This window comes from Vulpes lagopus, chromosome 19 (assembly GCF_018345385.1).
Source record: "Vulpes lagopus strain Blue_001 chromosome 19, ASM1834538v1, whole genome shotgun sequence".
NCBI classification, from domain to species: domain Eukaryota; kingdom Metazoa; phylum Chordata; class Mammalia; order Carnivora; family Canidae; genus Vulpes; species Vulpes lagopus.
Window position 1 is genome coordinate 39,312,545 of NC_054842.1, and position 19,998 is coordinate 39,332,542.

General features: G+C 42.2%; 1 protein-coding gene and 1 long non-coding RNA gene across 4 annotated transcripts in view; one reads left to right on the forward strand and one right to left on the reverse strand.

Moving 5' to 3' along the window:
* Nucleotides 1–14,288: 14,288 nt before the first annotated feature.
* On the reverse strand, nucleotides 14,289–15,048 carry LOC121478728. Its single transcript, XR_005984577.1, has 2 exons — nucleotides 14,659–15,048; nucleotides 14,289–14,486 (listed from the first exon to the last, which is right to left on the reverse strand). It is a non-coding gene; the product is annotated as an uncharacterized LOC121478728 (long non-coding RNA).
* LOC121478726 (U2 snRNP associated SURP domain containing) overlaps nucleotides 14,921–19,998 on the forward strand; it is a 49,920-nt gene continuing 44,842 nt past the window's right edge. For 2 of the 3 annotated variants that reach the window (XM_041733952.1, XM_041733953.1), the window contains exon 1: nucleotides 14,921–15,042. In XM_041733952.1, coding sequence (XP_041589886.1) covers nucleotides 14,998–15,042 — 45 coding nt within the window. In that variant the 5' untranslated portion in view covers nucleotides 14,921–14,997. The remainder of the gene's footprint in view (nucleotides 15,043–19,998) is intronic. The other variant, XM_041733954.1, reaches the window with a different exon arrangement.

Below are 19,998 nucleotides of genomic sequence, written 5' to 3' on the forward strand. Positions count from 1 at the left end.
TTTTGTGAGTAGCTAATGTATGCAGATATAGAAAAAAATTCATATGAGAATTTTAGAAATGGGTCTTTGGAATTACTGTTTTATTGGAAAATATTAAAAATGTTATTATCTGGGACCAACCTGAGCAGTTTAGCACTGCCTTCAGCCTGGGGCCTGATCCTGGAGACCTGGGATCAAGTCCCGCATTGGGCTCCCTGCATGGAGCCTGCTTCTCTCTCTGCCTGTGTCTCTGCCTCTCTCTCTCTCTCTGTGTCTCTCATGAATAATAAAATAAAATCTTAAAAAAAATGTTATTTGTCTCCGTTCACTTGTTGAATAAACAATATATTCAAATAGACCAAAGAGTATATAGTAAAAAGTAAGTTTCCTCCCACCCCTGATCTCCAGAATTTTAAATTTCCTTCCTCAGGGGCAATTACAGTGGCCAGTTTTTAAAGAAATATATTGTATATATACATAAACACACATTACATCTTGTATTAGTTGTCTACTGCTGTGTAACAACCCCAAGACTTAGTGGCTTAAAACAGTAAACATTTATTATCCCACATGTTCTTTGGTCAGGCATCCAGTGGCTTAGCTGGGCCTCTGGCTCAGTGTCTCTTGCAAGGTTGTGGTTGAGCTGCCTGCTGGGGCTGTAGTCATCTCATAGCTCTGCTTAGGGAGGATCTGCTTTTAAGCTCACTCAAGGGGTAGTCAGCAGGATTTAGTTTCTCACAGGCTGTTGGGCTGATGGCCTCATGCCTTCATTAGTTTTTGGCCTGAGGCCCCCCTCAGTTTCTTGTTATGTGGCCTTCTGCATTGGGCACTTCGCAGCCTGATGGCTGGCTTCATCAGAGCAAATAGACAAGAAAAGCCAGAAAAGTCAAGGAAGACAAGAAGCAGAAGCTGTTTTTTTTTTTTTTTTTTTTTTTTTTTTAAGATTTATTTGTTTATTTATTTGAGAGGGATAGAGACAGAGAGAGAGCACATGAGTGGGGAAAGGGCAGAGGAAGAGGGAAAGGGAGAGAATCTCAAGTGGACTCCATTGAGCATGGAGCTCCATGCAGAGCTCCATCTCATGACCCTGAGATTAAGACCTGAGCTGAAATCATGAGTTGGACACTTAACTTACTGAGCCACCCAGGCACCCCCCAATTTTTTTTATAACCAAGCCTCAGAAGTGACATCCTCTCACTTTTGCTGTCGATTAGAAGTATGTCACTAGGTTGAACTCAGTCTCAAGGGAAGGGAACTACTTAGGGCATGGTTACTGGGGGTTGGAAATCATTGGGGTCAACTTAGAAGATACTTAGCACACATATGTATACTATATTTCTATCTATAGATGCCTCTTTTTTTTTTAAAGCACAAAAATGTTTCCCACTTTGTTTTTGTCATACAACAGTGTATCTTGTATCTTGGAACAATTTCCAAGTCAGTTCATAAAGACTGCTTATTTTTCTAGCAAAGGCATAGGATTTCAGGCCTGACTCCATACTGAGATCTTTTTAGATGTGCCATGCCTTTATTAAACAGTCCTTTATTGATGGGCAGTTAGGGTATCTTTGATCTTTTGCTACACATCTTCTTTACCAGTTTAAAAATGCATCTGGAAGGTAAATTCCTATAAATGGAATTGCTGGGTCAAAGGGTATACACACACACATTATGATAACTGTGGCCAAATTGCCATTCAAGGGAGGTTGCACCTATTTATTTTCTAATTCCAAACTATGAAAATTGTCTACTTCTCCACAGCTTCTTGAGGCATTCCCCCCCCACACACACACACATTTTAATGAAAGAGGAAAAAAGAAATCCTAGAAGAAAAGCTAAAAAAGAAAAGCTAATGAACAGGACAAATTGGAGTCACTGGTTTTTATTAAATGAAAATGGAACAAGGCTCTGCTATAAATTTCTGGGTTTACCAGGGTATACTCTTAGTACATTATGCATAAAAGGGCAGGGGCCCCTGGTTTAGGTGTCAGTGTCCTTGATAATCTGTTCTGGCTCCTGTCACTATAACCTTAGGTAATGTCCTCCTCTAAGGTGTGTGGATTTCTAAAACCACTCAACAGATAGCTTATCAGATTCAAACTTCACCTGGAGGACATGACATTAATAACTATCAAACCAAGTATACACTGAATAATGATTTAACCTCTAGAACTGTTTAACAATGGAACAATCTAACTTAATGAAAGAAGCATTTCTATGTAAAAATACATACATGAGAACTGACTGTAGAAAGGAGGAGAATTCTATCTGGGCTCTAAGACTTCTTCGACCCCAACTTTCTCTGTCTCTAAGATTCCAAAGACAGCAAGCATGAGGATACTCAAGAGAGCCAATTTTTCTGCTGATCCTCGCATGATAGTAGGTATACTTTTAGGCCCATAAATTGAGAATATGCATGATGATAAAGAGCTGTTGTGAGTTCAAGAATGCTTTGATAATGTATGTAACAGCACTATGCACCATCCCCCAAAGCTGGAAGCAATCCAAATATCCCTCAGTAGGTGAACGAATGAACAAATTGTAGTCTAGACATAGAATGGAATATTATTCAGCCTTGAGAAGGAAGTTCTGATACATGCTACATCACATATGAACCTTGAAGACACTAAGTGAAATAAGCCTGTCACAAAAGGACCAATGGTATAAGACTTCACTCATGTGAGGTACCCAGAATAGTCAAATTTATAAAGACAGAAATACAATGGTGGTTTCCTGGGGTGGGGGGAGGGGAGATTGTGGAGTTATTGTTTAATGGGTATAGAGTTTCAGTTTGGGAAGATGAAAAAGTTCTGAAGAAGGATGGTGGTGACACTTTGCCCAACATGAATGTACTTAATGCCACCAAACTGTACACTTAAAAATGGTTAAAATGGCAAATCTTATGTGTATTTGACCATAGTAAAATAAATTGTGTCTTATCAATTACAGCAGCATCTCCAAACATTTGAAAAATAATTGTATATGTATCTGACACCTATTATTCACATGCTTTACAGTTAGCCTTGGCTCACACATCCCCCTCCCCACAATCTTCATTCATCCCAAGGTAAGCCTCTGGGAGCCATTTGTACTATGTGGCACTATTTTCCTTAGCACAGTTGAGTAGATCACAAATGAGCAGTTGACCCGAGCTGAACTATTTAGAAACTTATTCCTGTGATTTTGGAATTTGGTTTCAGGAACTTTTGCGGGTCTCTATACAGATATAAAACTGAGAGATATGTGGTTGGGAGCCATAAGGTGATTTATTGGTTTTCTTCCATGTTTATTTATTATTTATTCAACAAATATATATTGTTTGCCTACTCTGTGCCAGGTATGGAAATAGGTGCTGGGATTCAGCCCTGACCCTGCCTTCCTAGAAAAATAGAGCAGGACTGACTGTGAAGATACTATCTCTAATATTTAGTGGACTGTTCTCCCCTAGATAAACAACACAGTATTCCATGATTTTATCACATTTAACTTCCCTTTCTAAATTATTTTTTAGCACTTTTTTTTTTTTTTTTAAAGCAACAGCACTGGCACAATTGCTCAATGAAAGCTTGGTGGACAACAGGATATTAGAACAATTTTTCATGGTAGCAACAAATACGGCAAGTGCACCAACATCATCACAGAGGTTCTGTATGTGTTCATGGGATACCTACAAAGGATGATGGGTGTTTTTGTTTACTGGCTGCAGCAGCGCCGCCAGGTGGCAAAACAGTAGAGGATGTTTGCTGTCACTTGAGCCTGCTTATGTGGAAGTGACACAATTCTTGAAAATTGTTTTTAAATTGGAGATGAGAGGAGAGCTGCATTACTTAAAAATTTGTACACGAAGGGAGATGTTTAAGTCCTCCCAAATAGAAAAATTTGCATTTTCTTAAAATGAGACATTTTGTAAGGTCCTCTTTCTGATCTCTGTGCAGCTTCTAGTTAACTCCTGGGAATTTGCCCCAGAGGTGAAGCTTGAGATTGAGAAAAACATGCCCCAAAGTTTTCTAGCATCCTTCATGAGGTCTCCCCTTTCTTCTTCTGCAGTGCCAATCTTCTGAGCTACCCTAAACTGCCTCTGATACAGATTTCATTCATTAACAAATACTGAGTACTTGCTTGGTGCTTACTTTGTTCTAGGCACTGCAGATACAGCAGTAAATAAATCAGACTAACATTTCAGTCTCCATTTATGACACTCTTATTGTGACACATTTGTTTCCTTTATGCCCTATAAGTCTTTGACAATAGGGGCCCGTCTTATCCTTTTTTCACTGGAACCACATATCCCTGAATTCCCCAGTAATAATTTCAGAACTCAATTTGTTCAGCATGGGCCATTCCTGTGTCAATTTTCTGATGGAATCAAAGCTGTGCCTGCCAGCTAGTGACAAAATACAGCAGCAGAAAGTTTTAGATCCTTTGGTGGACTGAATAATAGCCCTCCAAAGATGTCCACAACCTAATCACCAAAACCCACAAATATGTTAACTTAGATGGCAAATGGACTTGTAGACAGGAAAGGCTCTTGAGGCAGGGAGATTATCCTGGATTGTCATGGTGGGCCTAGAGTAATCACAAGGGGCCTTATGAGAAGGAGATAGTAGAGTTGGAAAGAGGATATAAAGATGGAAGGAGAGGTGAGAGAGAGGACGCTGTGCTGCTGACTTTGAAGATGGAGAAGGGGACCATGAATCAGGGAACATAGGTGAACTCTAGAAGCTGGAAAAAGCAAGGAAAGGGATTCTCCTCTAGGGCCTCCAGATGAACACAGGCCTGCTGGCACATCTGAGACTCTGACCTCCAGAACTATAATACATGTGTGTTGCTATAAGCCACTAACTTTGGGGTAATTTGTAATGTCAGCAACAGGAAGCTAACATAGATTTCTACTCGTCCTCCCTCTCATTTTCCCTCCCGACTCCCCATTCTCCCTGATGCGGAGCAGGGCATTTCTGTTTTGTTCCTTTATTTCCCCAAATCATCGAGATGTCCTGGTTTTTCTCCACACAAGCCTGGAAGTGTTTCTCTAGCCATCTTGTCTGACCATCAGCATTCTTCGGCATATCTTCAGAGTCCCCAACTTTCCTATGAGAATTTAAAATTCTGTATTTTCAGTTCCATGGTTAGCTAAAAATTAAATATATAATTCAACTCATTGGGATCCCTGGGTGGCGCAGCGGTTTGGCGCCTGCCTTTGGCCCAGGGCGCGATCCTGGAGACCCGGGATCGAATCCCACATCAGGCTCCCGGTGCATGGAGCCTGCTTCTCCCTCCGCCTGTGTCTCTGCCTCTCTCTCTCTCTGTGTGTGTGACCATCATAAATAATAAATAAATAAAATTTAAAAAAAAATAAATAAATAAAAAAAATAAAAAAAAATAAAAATAAAAAAAAATATAATTCAACTCACAATCCCAAAGTCAGCCTTATCCTGATAAGAACACTAAAAGCATTCTTATTAAAGTCAGGAATGAGACAAGGATATCCATAGGTACCACTCTTACCTAATGTCATTCTGGAGGTCTAGCTGTTATTACACAAGAGAAAAACAAAAGATGGGGGGTGAGGAGGGACAAGAGGAGGTAAATTTGCAATCCTTTGCAAACGATATGACTGTATACCTGGAAGGCTAAGAGGGGAAAAATGGAAAAACTATACAAATAATAAAGGAATTCAGCAAAGCGGCTGACACATTAATGTACAGTAATCGATATATAAACAACAAATATTCAAGATGTATATAAATAACGGGAAAACAATCTAGGTACCAATGGAAAAGATAAAATAAATAAGAATAAATAACAAGATGTAGGCAAAGTCAATGTGAAGGAAACAGAACAAAACTTGAAAAAGAGGAAAGGTATGCTAGATTTTTTGAGACTTACCATGATAACAATGTCAAAATAAAGCCTTCTGTTTAAGACCACTACAGCTGGACTTTTATTTTTGGCAACCAAGTGAAACTGATAAGGGAAATAATTTATTTTCTCTTCATAAGTTCATTCTTCACCTAGCCTTTATATTACTTGGTCTTGTCTTAAGAATTTCAGTCTTGGGGCACCTGTTTGGCTCAGTCAGTTAAGTGTCTGTATTTGGCTAAGGTCATGATCTCAGGGTCCTCGTACAAGCCCTGTGTTGGGCTCCTAGCTCAGCGGGGAGTCTGCTTTTCCTTCTCCCTCTGCCTCTGCCCTCTTTCCCCCCACTTGTGCTCTGTCTCAAATAAAAAAACAAAAATCTTAAAAAGAAAAAAAAAATGTATCTTCATGGGGATATCCAGGGTCTGAATGGCACAAGGTAGGTCACAAGTTGAGGCGTGATCTCTTGGTGATCTAAGCCAAGCCTCCATTTGGACTGCCAGCTCATGGCCAATGAGACTTCCTAGGAGATGTTGCCCTCTGCTAGTTGTCTTGATTTGCCATCAAGTGCCACAAGGTACATACCTTCAGTTACGTACACCTTTGCCACACGCACACACACACTCACTTACTTAGGAACACCATTTCTAGCATATGCCATTTAGACCATCTCAAGTTTTATCTTGTTGATAAAATAACTGCTACATGGTAGTCTTCTCACCAGGATCATAGCTAAAATAGCAATTTTTGTTGCCTTCAACATGTCACCAGCCCATTTCTGGGCTCTATGCTTCTTGACACCACTTTTACATATCTTTTATTTCTCAGGCACTTTTAGTTTTTTAAAAAAGCCTCTGCTAATTACTATTGTCAAAGGAATTCTAGATATCAATAAGTAAGTCGGGCACTTTTTTTTGGTGAGGGAGGGTGAAAGGAGAGAAAACTGCTATTATCATTGAAATCTTGTCAGGATAGGGGCAGGTGATCAAGTTTATCAGAATCTTTAATCTCACACAGAACACATCCTCCTTGAAGGCTGTTCCCTGACTATTCCTAGAAGCAGCTGGGATTTCTCTAAGCACAAGAGTTAAGTCTGAATTTTAGCTGTTTCTTTCTCCCTCGTATCTTCCTTTTTTTAGAGCCTGATTTTTTTCTGTCAGTGCCTGCAGTTCTTGGTCATGCCACCTCAAAGAATGAAGAGGTAGACCAGAGTGGTGGACAGCAAAGTAAGGTTTATTGAGCGATAGCAAAGTAATAGTACAAAGTTCTGGAGGAGGGGGCCTGTGAGGGTTGCCACTGGAGTTTCTAAGTCTAGGGGTTTCTATGGGTTTGTTGGTGGGCTGTTTTAATGGGATTAACCCTTCCTGTGCCTGTCATCCAATGAGGTTTTTGTCATCTCTATCACATGGGAAAGAATGCAGGGATCCTTCCAGGGAGGTGTAAAATCCTTTTGGTTCCCTCTTAGGGTGGGAGGCCCCTTGTCCTTGTCTGCCTCCCAACTATCCTTCATCATTCCCCACTCTGAAGAGGTAACCCTAACTGCTATTAGGGAAATAGAGTGACCACTGATCTACCTACTTCCTGGTGGTGGAGGGGGGGTGATTAGGGTTGGGTTGGATGGAGTGGCAGTCAAGGTTCCTGTTGTTCTGCCTATCAAGGGGTCCCCTGTAGAAGTCTGGTTTGAGCACCATGTGAGGCTCCATCTGAACTACCATTTGGAGTTTGATGACCTTTATCTGGAAGATATAAAGTGGGTTAGGCCATTAAGGAGGCAATTACCCAAAGCACAATGCAAGACCAAGCATAGCTAGGGGTCCTGCAAGAGATAGAGGGTGTTTTGGTAAATTCCCCACATACTGTGAGGAGAGATTGGGTGAAAGGAATGTAATAAGAATTGATGGGATATGGAGAAGACGACTTATCTGTGTCTTGTCACTTCAAGACGAATTTGAGGTCCTCTCTTGGTTCACAGATGGATTTTGGTTCCTTCTTATTAGTCCCCATTGGGGACCAATGTTTGACTCTGGAATGGTGGATCCAGGCTTCAAATTAAGGCACTTTGACTTCTGTCGGAATGGCTAAAATTGTATACAGGCCTTCCCAGACTGGCTCTAACAAGCACTTGGGTCCCTGGGGTGAAATGAGACAGGTTGGTTATATTGGGGCTGAAAGTTGGGAAGCTCCTTGCAAGAGGGATAAAATGATTTATCCAAGACTTTCTTGTCTATCAGCAGGTCATAATATCTCAGATGGGCTCAACCTCTTTTTCATGAGAATGTTCCTAATTTGGAGTAAGGCAATAGGGAGTCGACACCCAATTTTGGCTTCTTTCTCTCTCTCTCTTTCTTCCTTTTTAAAAGGAATTTTTATTTACTCATGAGAGACAGAGAGAGGCAGAGACATAGGCAGAGGGAGAAGCAGGCTCCCTGTAGGGAGCCTGATGTAAGACTCGATCCCAGGACCCTGGGATCATAACCTGAGCTGAAGGCAGACAGTCAACGACTGAGCCACCTAGGTGTCCCTTTGGCTTTTTCCTGTGCTACTTAATTTTTCCAAGAATTGAAATCTTCAGATACAATGTGATAGATAATGCCCCAAACCTCGGATATTCTGTTATGACTCTGAAGGGACTGGGGGAGTTCAAACTGAGGAATTTACTAGAGCCTTTATCACTTCTGAGGCTTTTTTGGTTCTATGGGGGAAGGACTCAATCCAGTGTGTGAAGGCATCTACCCAAACCAGGAGGTAGCTGTACCCATGTATTTTAGGCATGTGTGAAGTCCATTTGCCAGTCTTCCCCAGGGCAACCTCTTCCCGGCTGTATGCCTCTGGGGACCTGGGGATGGGAGAATGGGTTATTCTTTTCCTATCCCAGAGTTACTTTCTTCCTACTCCATAGTTCGTGTTGTAGCTTTGGAAATCAGGAGATCGGGCAGGGGGCTCCTGGGTGGCTCAGGGGTTGAGTGTCTGCCTTTGGCTCAGGTGGGCTCCTGGGATTGAGTCCTGCATCAGGCTCTCTGCAGGGAGCCTGCTTCTCCCTCTGCTTCTCTTTCATGAATAAAATCTTAAAAAAAAAAAAAAAAAAAAAAAAAAAAGCTGGGCATGGCAGCCAGCCACAAGTCACCAGATCTAGCTCTTTGCTTAAATATCCTACTGGTTGTTGATCTGGCTTCAGGGCCTGGGTTAGGACACCCAAAGCCATTCCCTTTCTGTCACATACCAGTTATAAAGCTGGGGTATTGGCAAGGCCCTCTTGAGATTTTTTATAAAGCTTTCACTGACTCTGGATCCCACATTAATAGATGGGTGCCAGCTGTCTGAGGTCTTGAGAGGATCCCAGCTGGGGTCTTGAGGAGGTATAGCCTGGGTTCCGGTTTGAAACTGAAGCCACCCCTGGCCTCACCCAGCCTTTGATCCCCATATCTTTCAGCAGAGGCCAGAACCCCATGTTTTTCTGCTTCAGAGAGGGTCTGATTTAACAGAAGCATTACACCCAATTTGGAAAACTTTGAGGTCCCTGTTTGTCATAGGTCTTGTAGTGGCACCTCCCCTTGGTCTACCTTCAAGCACTACCTATTATTGCAAAGGATAAAGCCCCCGAGCACTGGCAAGAATTCCAGGATAGGGCAGGACAGGTAAGGGGAACTGATCTTACACTAGGAAGGATGAAGCCAAGTGTGGAGACTCCCCTGTGGACTCCATTTGCCTATGGACTTTGGATGTAGTGTTCCTTTGTTCCTCCCCACCGGGTTGGGGGGGGGGGTAGGTGGGGAGGAGGGGCAGAAGAGAGCAGCCAGGAGAGGCTGGGATCAATCCTACATTGCTGAGATCAGAAGAAAATGAACCACCTTTTCCCCAGTTAAAACCAAGAAGGCAAAGTCTCTCAGGTAGCCGTGTCTCATCCTCCAACTTGTATTGTGACCATGTGCCAGAACAAAGGAAAATGAGTTGTTTTTGTCCAGTTAAAACCAGTAAGTCATGAAGTAAATGATAATTGAGTTATGGATCTCATTATATGGATCTCACTTCCTATAGCCTATGTCAGGAAAGGGACTCTAAAGGAGTAAGGTTCTTGTCAAGGAATTACCCGTCTACAAGAATAGAACTTCCACCTCAGTTCCTCATCTTTACCTGATGTGTGGCCCTAGCTACTCACACAACTGACAGCCAGAGCCCCTGTCCTCTCTGTGGGGTTCTGGGAGTAGTCTTGTTTACCCAGGCTTGGCCCTACCTCCAGAGAATGGCTCTGGTTTCCCCCACTCTTAAGACTCCTTTAGAAGTCAATGGACAAACTAGACTTTTTTTTAGTAGAGTTGTTCTGTTGGGCATAGCCACCTAATCAGATTTTAGTAGAATTGCTGTCTTGTATACCCACATGGAGGGACAAGATGGGACACCCAGGGAGGGGAAATCCAGCTGGGATAAGCCCTGATGGAACCACAAAGTTGGGAGATCCCTCAGATCTTAGTTCTTTTGCCGTACCTGGCCATTCCTTCATATAGGTGGTGTAGCCAGTCTGAGGGGTGTCCTAGTACTGCCCAAGATAGGAGGGGTCACAAACAGGAGACAGTTTCTCATGTCACTGTGATTAAGATCCCTTGGAGGCCACTCTAACCACTCACAAGAGAATGTCTGGGGGATTTTCCTGGTTTTTCCTACTTGTTTTCATAGGGGAAGAATCAGATGAGAAAATAGTAGAGGGGCTTCTCTTTGGATGCCTGGATGGTCAAGTAAAGAGGTCCCTTTGAGAGCCTTTGGGTATCCAAAGGGTAGCCTTCGTCAGGTCCCTCAATTGCTGCTCATTTTTTTCTATATCCCTTACATCTGGTGTACCCTGAAAGGAGTTCTGAATCCTTACCAAATCAACATTCCCAAATTCTGTTGGGGATCAGTCGGAAAGGAGCCCAGAGAGCCTGTCACCGGAGACTTCAGAATGGCAGTTGCGCTAATTGCTCTTTCATGGCTGATGGGTGCCCATTGTTTCAACAAACAAAATGGAGGTGGAGGGGAGACAGAGACTGACAGAGATACCTGTTGCCCACTACTCACGGTAGTTGGTTAGTTGTCCTTAATGGTGGAGATCCTGGGATGAGCCCTCATAAATGTTATAGGATTTTTTTTTCTGTCAGTGCCCACAGTTCTTGGTCATACCACTTCGAAGAATGAAGAGGTAGACGAGAGTTGTGGCCAGAAAAGCAAGGTTTATTGAGTGACAGCAAAGTGATAGTACAAAGTTCCGGAGGAGGGGACCTGCAAGGGTTGCTACTGGAGTTCCTAAGTCTAGGGGTTTCTGTGGGCTTGTTGGTGGACTGTTTTAATGGGATTAACCCTCCCTGTGTCTGTCATCCAATAACGTTTTTGCCATCTCTCTATCACATGGGAAAGGATGGAGGGCTCCTTCCAGGTGTAAAATCCTGGAGGGTGGTATCCTCCCTGTCTGCCTGCCTTCCAACTATCCTTCATCACTGGCATATGCTAGAAATTCAGTAACTGCCAAATAAACAAATGGATGAGATTATGCTTTCACCAGCCTCTATCCTGAAGTCTAGAGAGCAGGGAGAGGCTGCTTAAGAAATTCTGTAGAATGAAAGCACCACCAAGTAGAAACAGTCCATTGGCGCACCACAGGAGACTTTAGCTTTGGGGCAATCCTTTGTAAGGTCTCTTTCATTGTGTGTATTGTTAAATGATACTTTTGTTTCAGCCTCTCCAATCCACCTTTTATCCCATTTCAAAAGAAATTTAACATTTGGGAGGTCCCTAAAAGCTTTGTGGGTCCTAGGCACTGAGCCTTTGTGCCTAATGGATAAGTGGTTCTCATTGGTGTTGGGGGACTGATTATTGAATATTATGTTCATCATCACTAGTAAGACTTAAATTGTACATGAGAAGTAGAAAACTCAAATGCCTACAAGCAGGCCAGGTGTGGGGCATTTGTCCTCTGGTGAACCAAGAGGTTGCTATGGCTCACCTCCACTGATGGTTGTTAGACTTTCCCTTTTTAAAAAAAAAAAATATATTTTTTTCATGGTTTTATTTTTTAAATTTAAATTCCATTTGCCAATATACAGTATAACACCCAGTCCATCCCATCAAGTGCCCTCCTTAGTGCTTTCCTATTTTTTCAAGGAACACTGGAAACCCTAAGTATAAAAACATAAAATCTCCCAGTTTCAAAGTGCCAGCTGAAATTTCAAAGAACAAAAACCTCCTTGGTTGAAGCAAACAAAACACCTCTGTGGACTGCATCTGTCACGACTTGCAATCTCTGTTGAACATAGCTGCAGGGAAAGCCCTTTTAAACAGATGACAGGAACTAGAGAACCAACAGTATTAGGAGGAGACAAAAGAGCCTGGTTTTAGTGTGATTGTAAAAAAGTAATACTAACCGTAGTAAATTGCAGGATTTTCTTACTATTTAGGTGTAGTCCCTTGTCAATAGTAATTTTGAATCTAAAAGTTTCAGATTCTGTAATATTCCATTCGTAAGATTCATGCTATGTCATCCTCCTTAATTTGTGGTTTGAGTAATAGGGCCAAGATTTTGTGACACATATGTGTTGAGGAAAACTGCTCATAATCATGATTGTGAGTTTTTAAAAGTGTATTTAGTTAGGCCTTAATAAAGACCTATGTATTCCTTCTTGTCAAGTCACATTTGTCTGGCTTCCTTTGGGACTTTACTGTATGAAAAAGAAGAGAAGGAAGAAGTCTGTGTTCCTTTATTTCTAACTCTTTAGGGGAAATCATTTGGCTAAAATTATCTCTCTGAGAAGTAGAACTTTGGGGATTTGAATGAATAGCATGCATTTATTCACTTTATAGACACAATCAACCTGCAGCACTGCTGGAACATGGCTAGGCACATGTTCCCACTCCTTCCTTCATCTCAGCTGATGATTTCACTTTCTAACCCTAGATTGTAAACAATTAAGGTCTAGTTTGATGAGCATTTTGAGTGGGAACCTATTAGGTTCCTATGGAAACAGAAGCAGAGTCTCTATCTTAGGCTTGGTGGCAGGGAGGGAGGTCTGTAAGGCTTTCTGGAGGAAGTGACATCTTCAGGAAGAGCATGCAATTGATTATCTTTCAATTAGAGACCAGGATGAGGGTGGGAGAAGAAGCCTGGAATTGAAAAAGTGTGATAAAATCTGAGACTTGGAAATAAATTCAATTGGACTGGAGACTGCAGAGCATCATTCCAATTTAATTTCAAAGCCTAGCACTTGTCACTTTTTGATTATGTCCTGTTTGCTTACTTGTTTGTTGTCTGTTCTTCCCTCCCCATCTGCTGACTCCTCAGTGCCAGATCCACAAGACTGCTACCTTTTACTGAAGGCCTGCCATAGGTCAGATCCTGTGATAAGTGCTTCCCTCATGGTTTTCCCTCTCCCCTCCCCAACACCAACCAGCAGACAAAATTTTACTTCTTCAGAGTTGGCTCAAATGCTCCCTTCTCTGTGAAACCTCCCCATCTCTTTACCCAATCCTTACTCTCAGAGTTACTTTTTTTAGAGTTTCCACGCTTTGATTTCTCCTTGGGGCATCAATCTAATCCTGTTGCTCCTTTCCTCCATTCTTTTATCTTTGTCTCTGTAAACCTCTTAACACTTTGGACAGAATTTTATACACAAAACGGGGCTCAAAAATATTTTGAATAAATGAATTTGGGAGAGAAAGCGATGAATCCTTCTTCCCTTCCAGCAGTCCTGAGAGCAATCTTTTAAAACATGAAGTCTGACATGACAGCCCTACTTAACCTTGTTGAAGGCCACTTTGATCTCAGACTAGAATTCTAACTCCTAAGCACCCTGCTCATTCAGGGCCCTGTGTGAACGCGCTCCCACCCATCTCTCTAGCCATGACCCTCTCTATACCTTCTTGTAAAACTTGACTGCTTATGGTGACTGCACACCGGCTGTAATGATTAATGTCACCAGGCTTTTATTTCAACTACTCCCTTTACCTGGAACGCCCTTTTCATTTTCCTTACCTGGCTCAGTTGAGGCAAGATCTTCTTAAGCAAGTCCCCCTCCCTCCCCAAGTAGTCTTCATGCCCAGTGTGGAGCCCATCTCCAGGGCCTGAACTCACAACTATAATATCAAGACCTATGCTGAGATCAAGAGTCGGAAGCGGCTTAACCCCGAGTCACCCAGGCACCCCAAGTGTTCCTTCTTTGAATACAGATCCTGTTAAGAACTTTAAAAAAAGGTACTAAGTACAGAAAAGCTTACGGTGCTCCCCTCCATTTGTGTGATTAAAAATGAAAACAGGGCAGCTCGGATGGCTCAGAGCTTTAGCGCCAGCTTCAGCCCAGGGCGTGATCCTGGAGACCCGGGATCGAGTCCCGCATCGGGCTCCCTGCGTGGAGCCTGCTTCCCCCTCTGCCTGTGTTTCTGCCTCTCACGAATAAGTAAATAAAATCTTAAAAAAAAAAAGAAAACAATACTAAACCATGAAATGCAATTTTAAATGACACAGAGCTTCCAAGTGCGCTAGATTTAGAATACCGTCTACTTATGATTTTCTCTCATTCTCCGTCCCTGCAGGTACCCATTTTGCAGATCCCCGAACAGTCCATGGGAAACTCCACTGCTGGATTCTCAGGTTGGGTCAAACGCTCCTTTTTCTCCACTTTCCAGGCACCGTTCTATGCGAAAAGTAACGCAGAGCAAATTGCGAGTTCGCCTCTCGCGCGCTATGGGGTAAGCTCCGGGGCTGTCGCAAAATCCGTCCTGGGCCGCTGAGCGCGGGACCCCCCCACCCCCCGCCCCCGCCGAACCCCAGCGCGTATCTTCTCTAAGGATCCTTTCCCTCCTCACCCAGGAAATTGAACTGGCTCGCGCCTATCAGGGGCCGGCGCCGGGAAACAAGTGAAACCTCAGCCGGTCCTGAAGGTCAGCACGAGGAGACGCTCCAAAATCCCAGAACCACGTGAAAGGCGGAGCCCCGGGAAGACCCAGGAAATCGCGCAAAGCGGTCTGGGCCGGGGAAGTGGCTGACACCGGAAGTCACGTGGCACAGCTCCGCCCGCATTCCCTGTCTCGGCAGTCGACTCCTCAGTCCTGCAGGCGCCTCTGGCGGGCTCCGCCGAGATCCGCTCTCTCGGCGCTCGACTCGCCCGTGCTGCTGCGGCCGCCGAAGGAGGGGCAAAGCTCAAGATGGCGGACAAAACGCCAGGCGGATCTCAGAAGGCCAGTTCGAAGGTAATTTCTTAGAGGACTTCGTAAGTCAGTGAGTTTATAGCTGTCATCTGGAGCCTGCGGACGCTTCCGGCCAGCCGGAGGAGCCTGGAATGGGGGTCCGCGCTCTGGTCACGGCTGTAGGCCCCGCCGCCGACGCACTGTGGTGCGCAGGTTGAGAGGCCTGGTGTCTCCCCTCAGTCCCAGGCTGGATTCGGCTCGAGACCCGCGGGCCCGGGCTGGGTGGCGTGAGTAGCTCGGCCTGCGTTTGGCATTGGAGCGAAATCAGGGATTTAGATTGAGGTTCGAAGCCGGGAAAACGCGCCCGTGTGTTCCTGTTTGTGGAGCCCTGAGGCCGCCGGACAGCACCTGGGGAGAGGCGGGAATCGCCTCCCGGTGCTTGAGCGTTTGCCTCCCTTCCCTCAGTTCTCCGGTTTTTTTTGGATCTCGCCGCGCTTCCGGTCTCCCTCAGGTTCCCCCTTGCCCTCCGGGGAATACAAAACAACCGCTCGGGCTGCAAGTTGTGAGGGGAGGGGCGCGCGAGGTGTGGGAAGTGCAGAGGCGGGAGCGGCTCTCGCCTGCAAGAGCTGCGTCGCCAAGGTTAGAGCTGCGCCCCACACGTGGTCTTATCTCACTTAAGAGGAAGTACCAAACGAGCCCTTCTTTTGGGGGTAGGTTCTCAAGGACTCGGGGTCCCCTGCATCACCAGGTTGTGTGTTCCACCCAGGCCCTTAGAAGCCGCTTAAGACCGACTGTTAAATTCATTTTTGAGTCCACAGGGAACCATGTGCAAGTGTTGAGAAACCATTGAGCTGTAGAAGTAGTTTAGCGGTAGGTTAGGTGGGTGGCCAGCATCAGGTCTTCTTCGTTGCCATCTTGGGTCGGTCCTTAAGTTTTTTTTTTTTTTTTTTTTTTCTTTGAGTTTCTCATCTCCAAGACGATATTACGAGTGATAGATCCTGCCCGGGGTAGTTCTTAAGCTTTTTCGGTACTAGTGCAGGAAGTTGCATAACCGCTCAAGGTTCCAGGGGCTGTTAACATCTTGCAGAGCATGTATGATCCTGAATCGGTTATTAGGAAGTTAGGTTTACGGTGGACCGGGCGAGCCCTACCTCTAGTTTGCTGTGAGAAACAACCCATTTTATAAGAGCTTTGTCAGTTTCTGATGACACCCTTTATGCCATTTTGTGAATGGTGGTTCATAATTAGTTTGTAATCAGTAATGTCTTTACCACACTCATCCTTTAATTTTGTAGAAACTATGGTAGAGGGTCAGTTTCGGCTGTTTTATGTCCCTGCTTTTTACTCCTTGTCAGTTTCTTCCCTTTGCAGCACTGTTTCCGCCGGCTTGGAGGGGGATAGTTGGGTACATCACTCAGGCCACTTTCTCAAAGATTTACAAAAACAGCCCTGCTTGCTGCTATTAGGGAACCGTTGCTAAAACTACTACACGCATAATAGTTCGAGCATAAGCCGCGCAATTTTAGTTTCTTCTCAAGGTAATATTTTAAGTATCTCCTACTCGATGCCTTGGATACATTGAAAACATTTTAATGTATATGTTCTTCATCCTTCTAAAGTAGTACCTCTGGTGGTCCTGAATGTGTGGCTGTTCCTATAAGTAAATTGTTGGGTCTTCCAGTAATAAATCTTTTCGATTTGTGTATTGCATTAGATTATCATCAGTTCATGCTATTAAGAACTGTATTATTTACAGTTCATGTCGTAAAAGGAATCAGAGTATCTCAGGACTCAGATGATACCAATGTGATATTCTCCATTAATGTGGAGGGCTGCATGACGCAGTTAAAGATTATGGATTTTGATAACAAGCAAAAGACATCTGGAGTTAAATCTTGAATTGATAAGTATATTTGCGATATTAAGGCAAGTTGCTTAAACTCTTGAGCTTCCCTTTTCTCGTTTGTAATATGGATGTAATCTCTGTTTTACAGAGTTGATGTAAGGATTAAGCGAATTAATGTCTATAAAGTACATAATAAATCTTAGTTCCTTTTTCCTCTCTCCTTTTTGTCCTTAGAGGAAATAAAAAGTGCTTACTTTTCAAAATGTTGGTTAAATTCTAATCTAAGGTTTAGTTAGAATCAAAGTCACTAACTATCATATAATGACTGTCCAGATTGCTGCTTTCTGTTTCTCATATAAAAGTCTAGAATTTATTGGAGTATTAGATCATTTTGGCAAATATTTGGAATTTCTAGCCTTTGATCTCTGGTTTGATTTTCCTTCTTCTTGGAGAGCAGATAAGTGACATTCTACAATACAGATGGAATGAACAGATTCTTCTGTTTCATGCTCTTTTTTGGTAGTTGAATTCCCATTGATATAGGTTGGGATGTTTGTTAATCATAGTTCTACACATTGAGGAAAATATTACTTTAAAAACGTACCAGGGAATGTAATGTACAGCATGGTGACTGTAGTTCATAATACCGTATTGCATATTTGAAAGTTGCTAAGAGATTTTGAAAGTTCTCATCACAAGAAAAAAACTTCTGCGTGGTGACATGTTAATTAGGCTTATTGTGATTATTTTGTAATATGTACAGATACTAAGTCATTATGTTGTATACCTGAAACAATTTTTTTGTATGTCAATTGTACTTCACTAAAAATAAATTAAAAAATAAAATGTTCGGTATGCAGTTTTTTAAATTGACGATGGCAAAATTATTTGATGTGCCTTAATAATAATTATTTTCTATGCATTTATTTCTGTTTATCAACAGACAGAAATATTGCTTTAGAGGAAAGGGTTGTTAGTATCATGTTGTAGCTTTGATTTTGGGAAGAGAGATAATAACTGTTCCCTTAGAAAGTTGTTAAACATAATTGCTTAGAATTTAATTTATAAAGATTAATATTTTGATTTTAAGAATTTTATTTGCACAGCAAAATGAAGATATGAAGAGAATGTGATATTTTCTTTACTTCTGCATGTCCTGTGTGGGTTATACTGCTAATATAATGGAATTATGTGCCCTGGTTTGTGGTTTTGTTTGTTTGTTTGTTTGTTTTTTAGATTTTTATTTATTTATTCATGAGAGGCAGAGGAGAAGCAGGCTCCATGCAGGGAACCCGATGCAGGACTCGATCTGGGGCCTCAGGATCAGGCCCTGAGCCAAGGCAGACGTTCAACCGCTGAGCCCCCTGGATGCCCCAATACGTGCCCTGTTATTTCCCTCTGACAGCGTTTCTTTTTTGCCATATTGTCAAAAACTGGGTTAGGTAAATTTACGAGCAGGTAGAAGAGAGTGCTGGCTTCTTTGGACAGTTAGTGCTAAATTGGTTAGGGAACCGTTTTAATTCCTGATTAACAAAAACATTTCACTTTTAAGAAATAATTAAAATGAAGATACATTCAAGGCTTGTGATCCTTAGGTATTTATTACTGCTTGTGTACACTCTCGTTGGTACCTGAAAATATGTAACATTTAAATAAAAACAAATCTTGAAAATTAGGTTCTTCATGGTTTCCAATTTTGGGTGAAAATTTGTTATGGTGTGACTGTAACCTTATCTTAAAATATAATGTGGATAGTTTTATGGGTGGAAGGTTGTCTTTTTGGATGGAGAGTGGAATTACAACTTCTGTTGATTGATACTCTTAGAAATTTGAGTATTTGTAGCACTGTTCCTTGAATATGACTTGATGTTTTTAAAAATTTCCTACCTATCTTGTTGGATTGGTTTTCTGAAAGCGCAGTTTTTATTTTTTTTTATTTTTATTCCTGAAGGTTTATTCTTTCTGGAAGGTAAACCTATGGAAGATTCTCATTTGCCTTTGTGGCATATGAAGGAGGGGGTTCATTTGGTGTGCAAGTTGAAGACTCCTGCTTCTCTACCACTTTTTTATAAAGAGCATCATTTTTAATTTAATTTTTTAAAAAGATTTTATTTATTTATTCATGAGAGACATAGAGAGAGAGGCAGAGACACAGGCAGAGGGAGAAGCAGGCTGCATGCAGGGAGCCCAACATGGGACTTGATCCTCGGTATCCAGGATCTCGCCCTGGGCTGAAGGCAGCACTAAACCGCTGAGCCCCCGGGCTGCCCTCATTTTTCTTTTCTTTCTTTTTTTTTTTTTCATTTTTCTTTTTTTTTAAATAAAAATAAAAACTTGGCTACAGAAAAAAAAAAAACAAACAAACTTGGCTACAGGATATTAAACTTGAAAACATTACTATTAGAAATAACTTGCCTCAAAAAAAAATGAAATAACTTGCCTCTTTTACTACTATTAAGTAGTTTTAATATTTTATTGCAGACCAGCCATGTGTTATTTTGCTGAAATAACTTTTCAAAAAGCAAGATGCATTTGCCAGTAGCACTCGAGGCTATACGGTACTGTTAGCTGTGTCTTCCTTTCAGGAGTTAAATTTTTTAACTTTCCTCAGTTTAGATCGACTACAGGACATTCAAAATGTACTTACAACTTTTTGTGTATTGGTAGTGTTTTATTTTATTTTTTTTATTTTTATTTTATTTTTATTTTTATTTTTTTTGGTAGTGTTTTAAATGTAATTTTAAAGATCATTTCAGGTTTTTAATTTCACTTTATCTTAACATTGTACACATCTTAGTGATTTATAAAGTTGTTTTGAGAGGTGGCCCTTGGTTTGCCTTGGAGAGTGGTATTAAGGTAGGTAGCTGCTACTTGTTAGTGAGTGGACAGCAAAGTATCTAGACAGTGGAGCGTAACTTAGTTTTGTTGGGTAGGTACTTACTCCAGTAGGTTAAGCCAACAAGTGTATTGGGTCTTCGTTACTTGGCAGGTCTTGTGCTTGACTTTGAGGAAGAAAACATTGAATAAGACTATACAAACTGGGGAGTATGCTGTCTAGTGGAAGAAAATCCACACATAATAGTACAGAGTAGAGGTATCTAAAAGTTTAGAGAGAAGTGACAGCTGGTTAATAGAGGATGGGAAGGAGAGGTTTCAAGAATAGAGAAATTTGA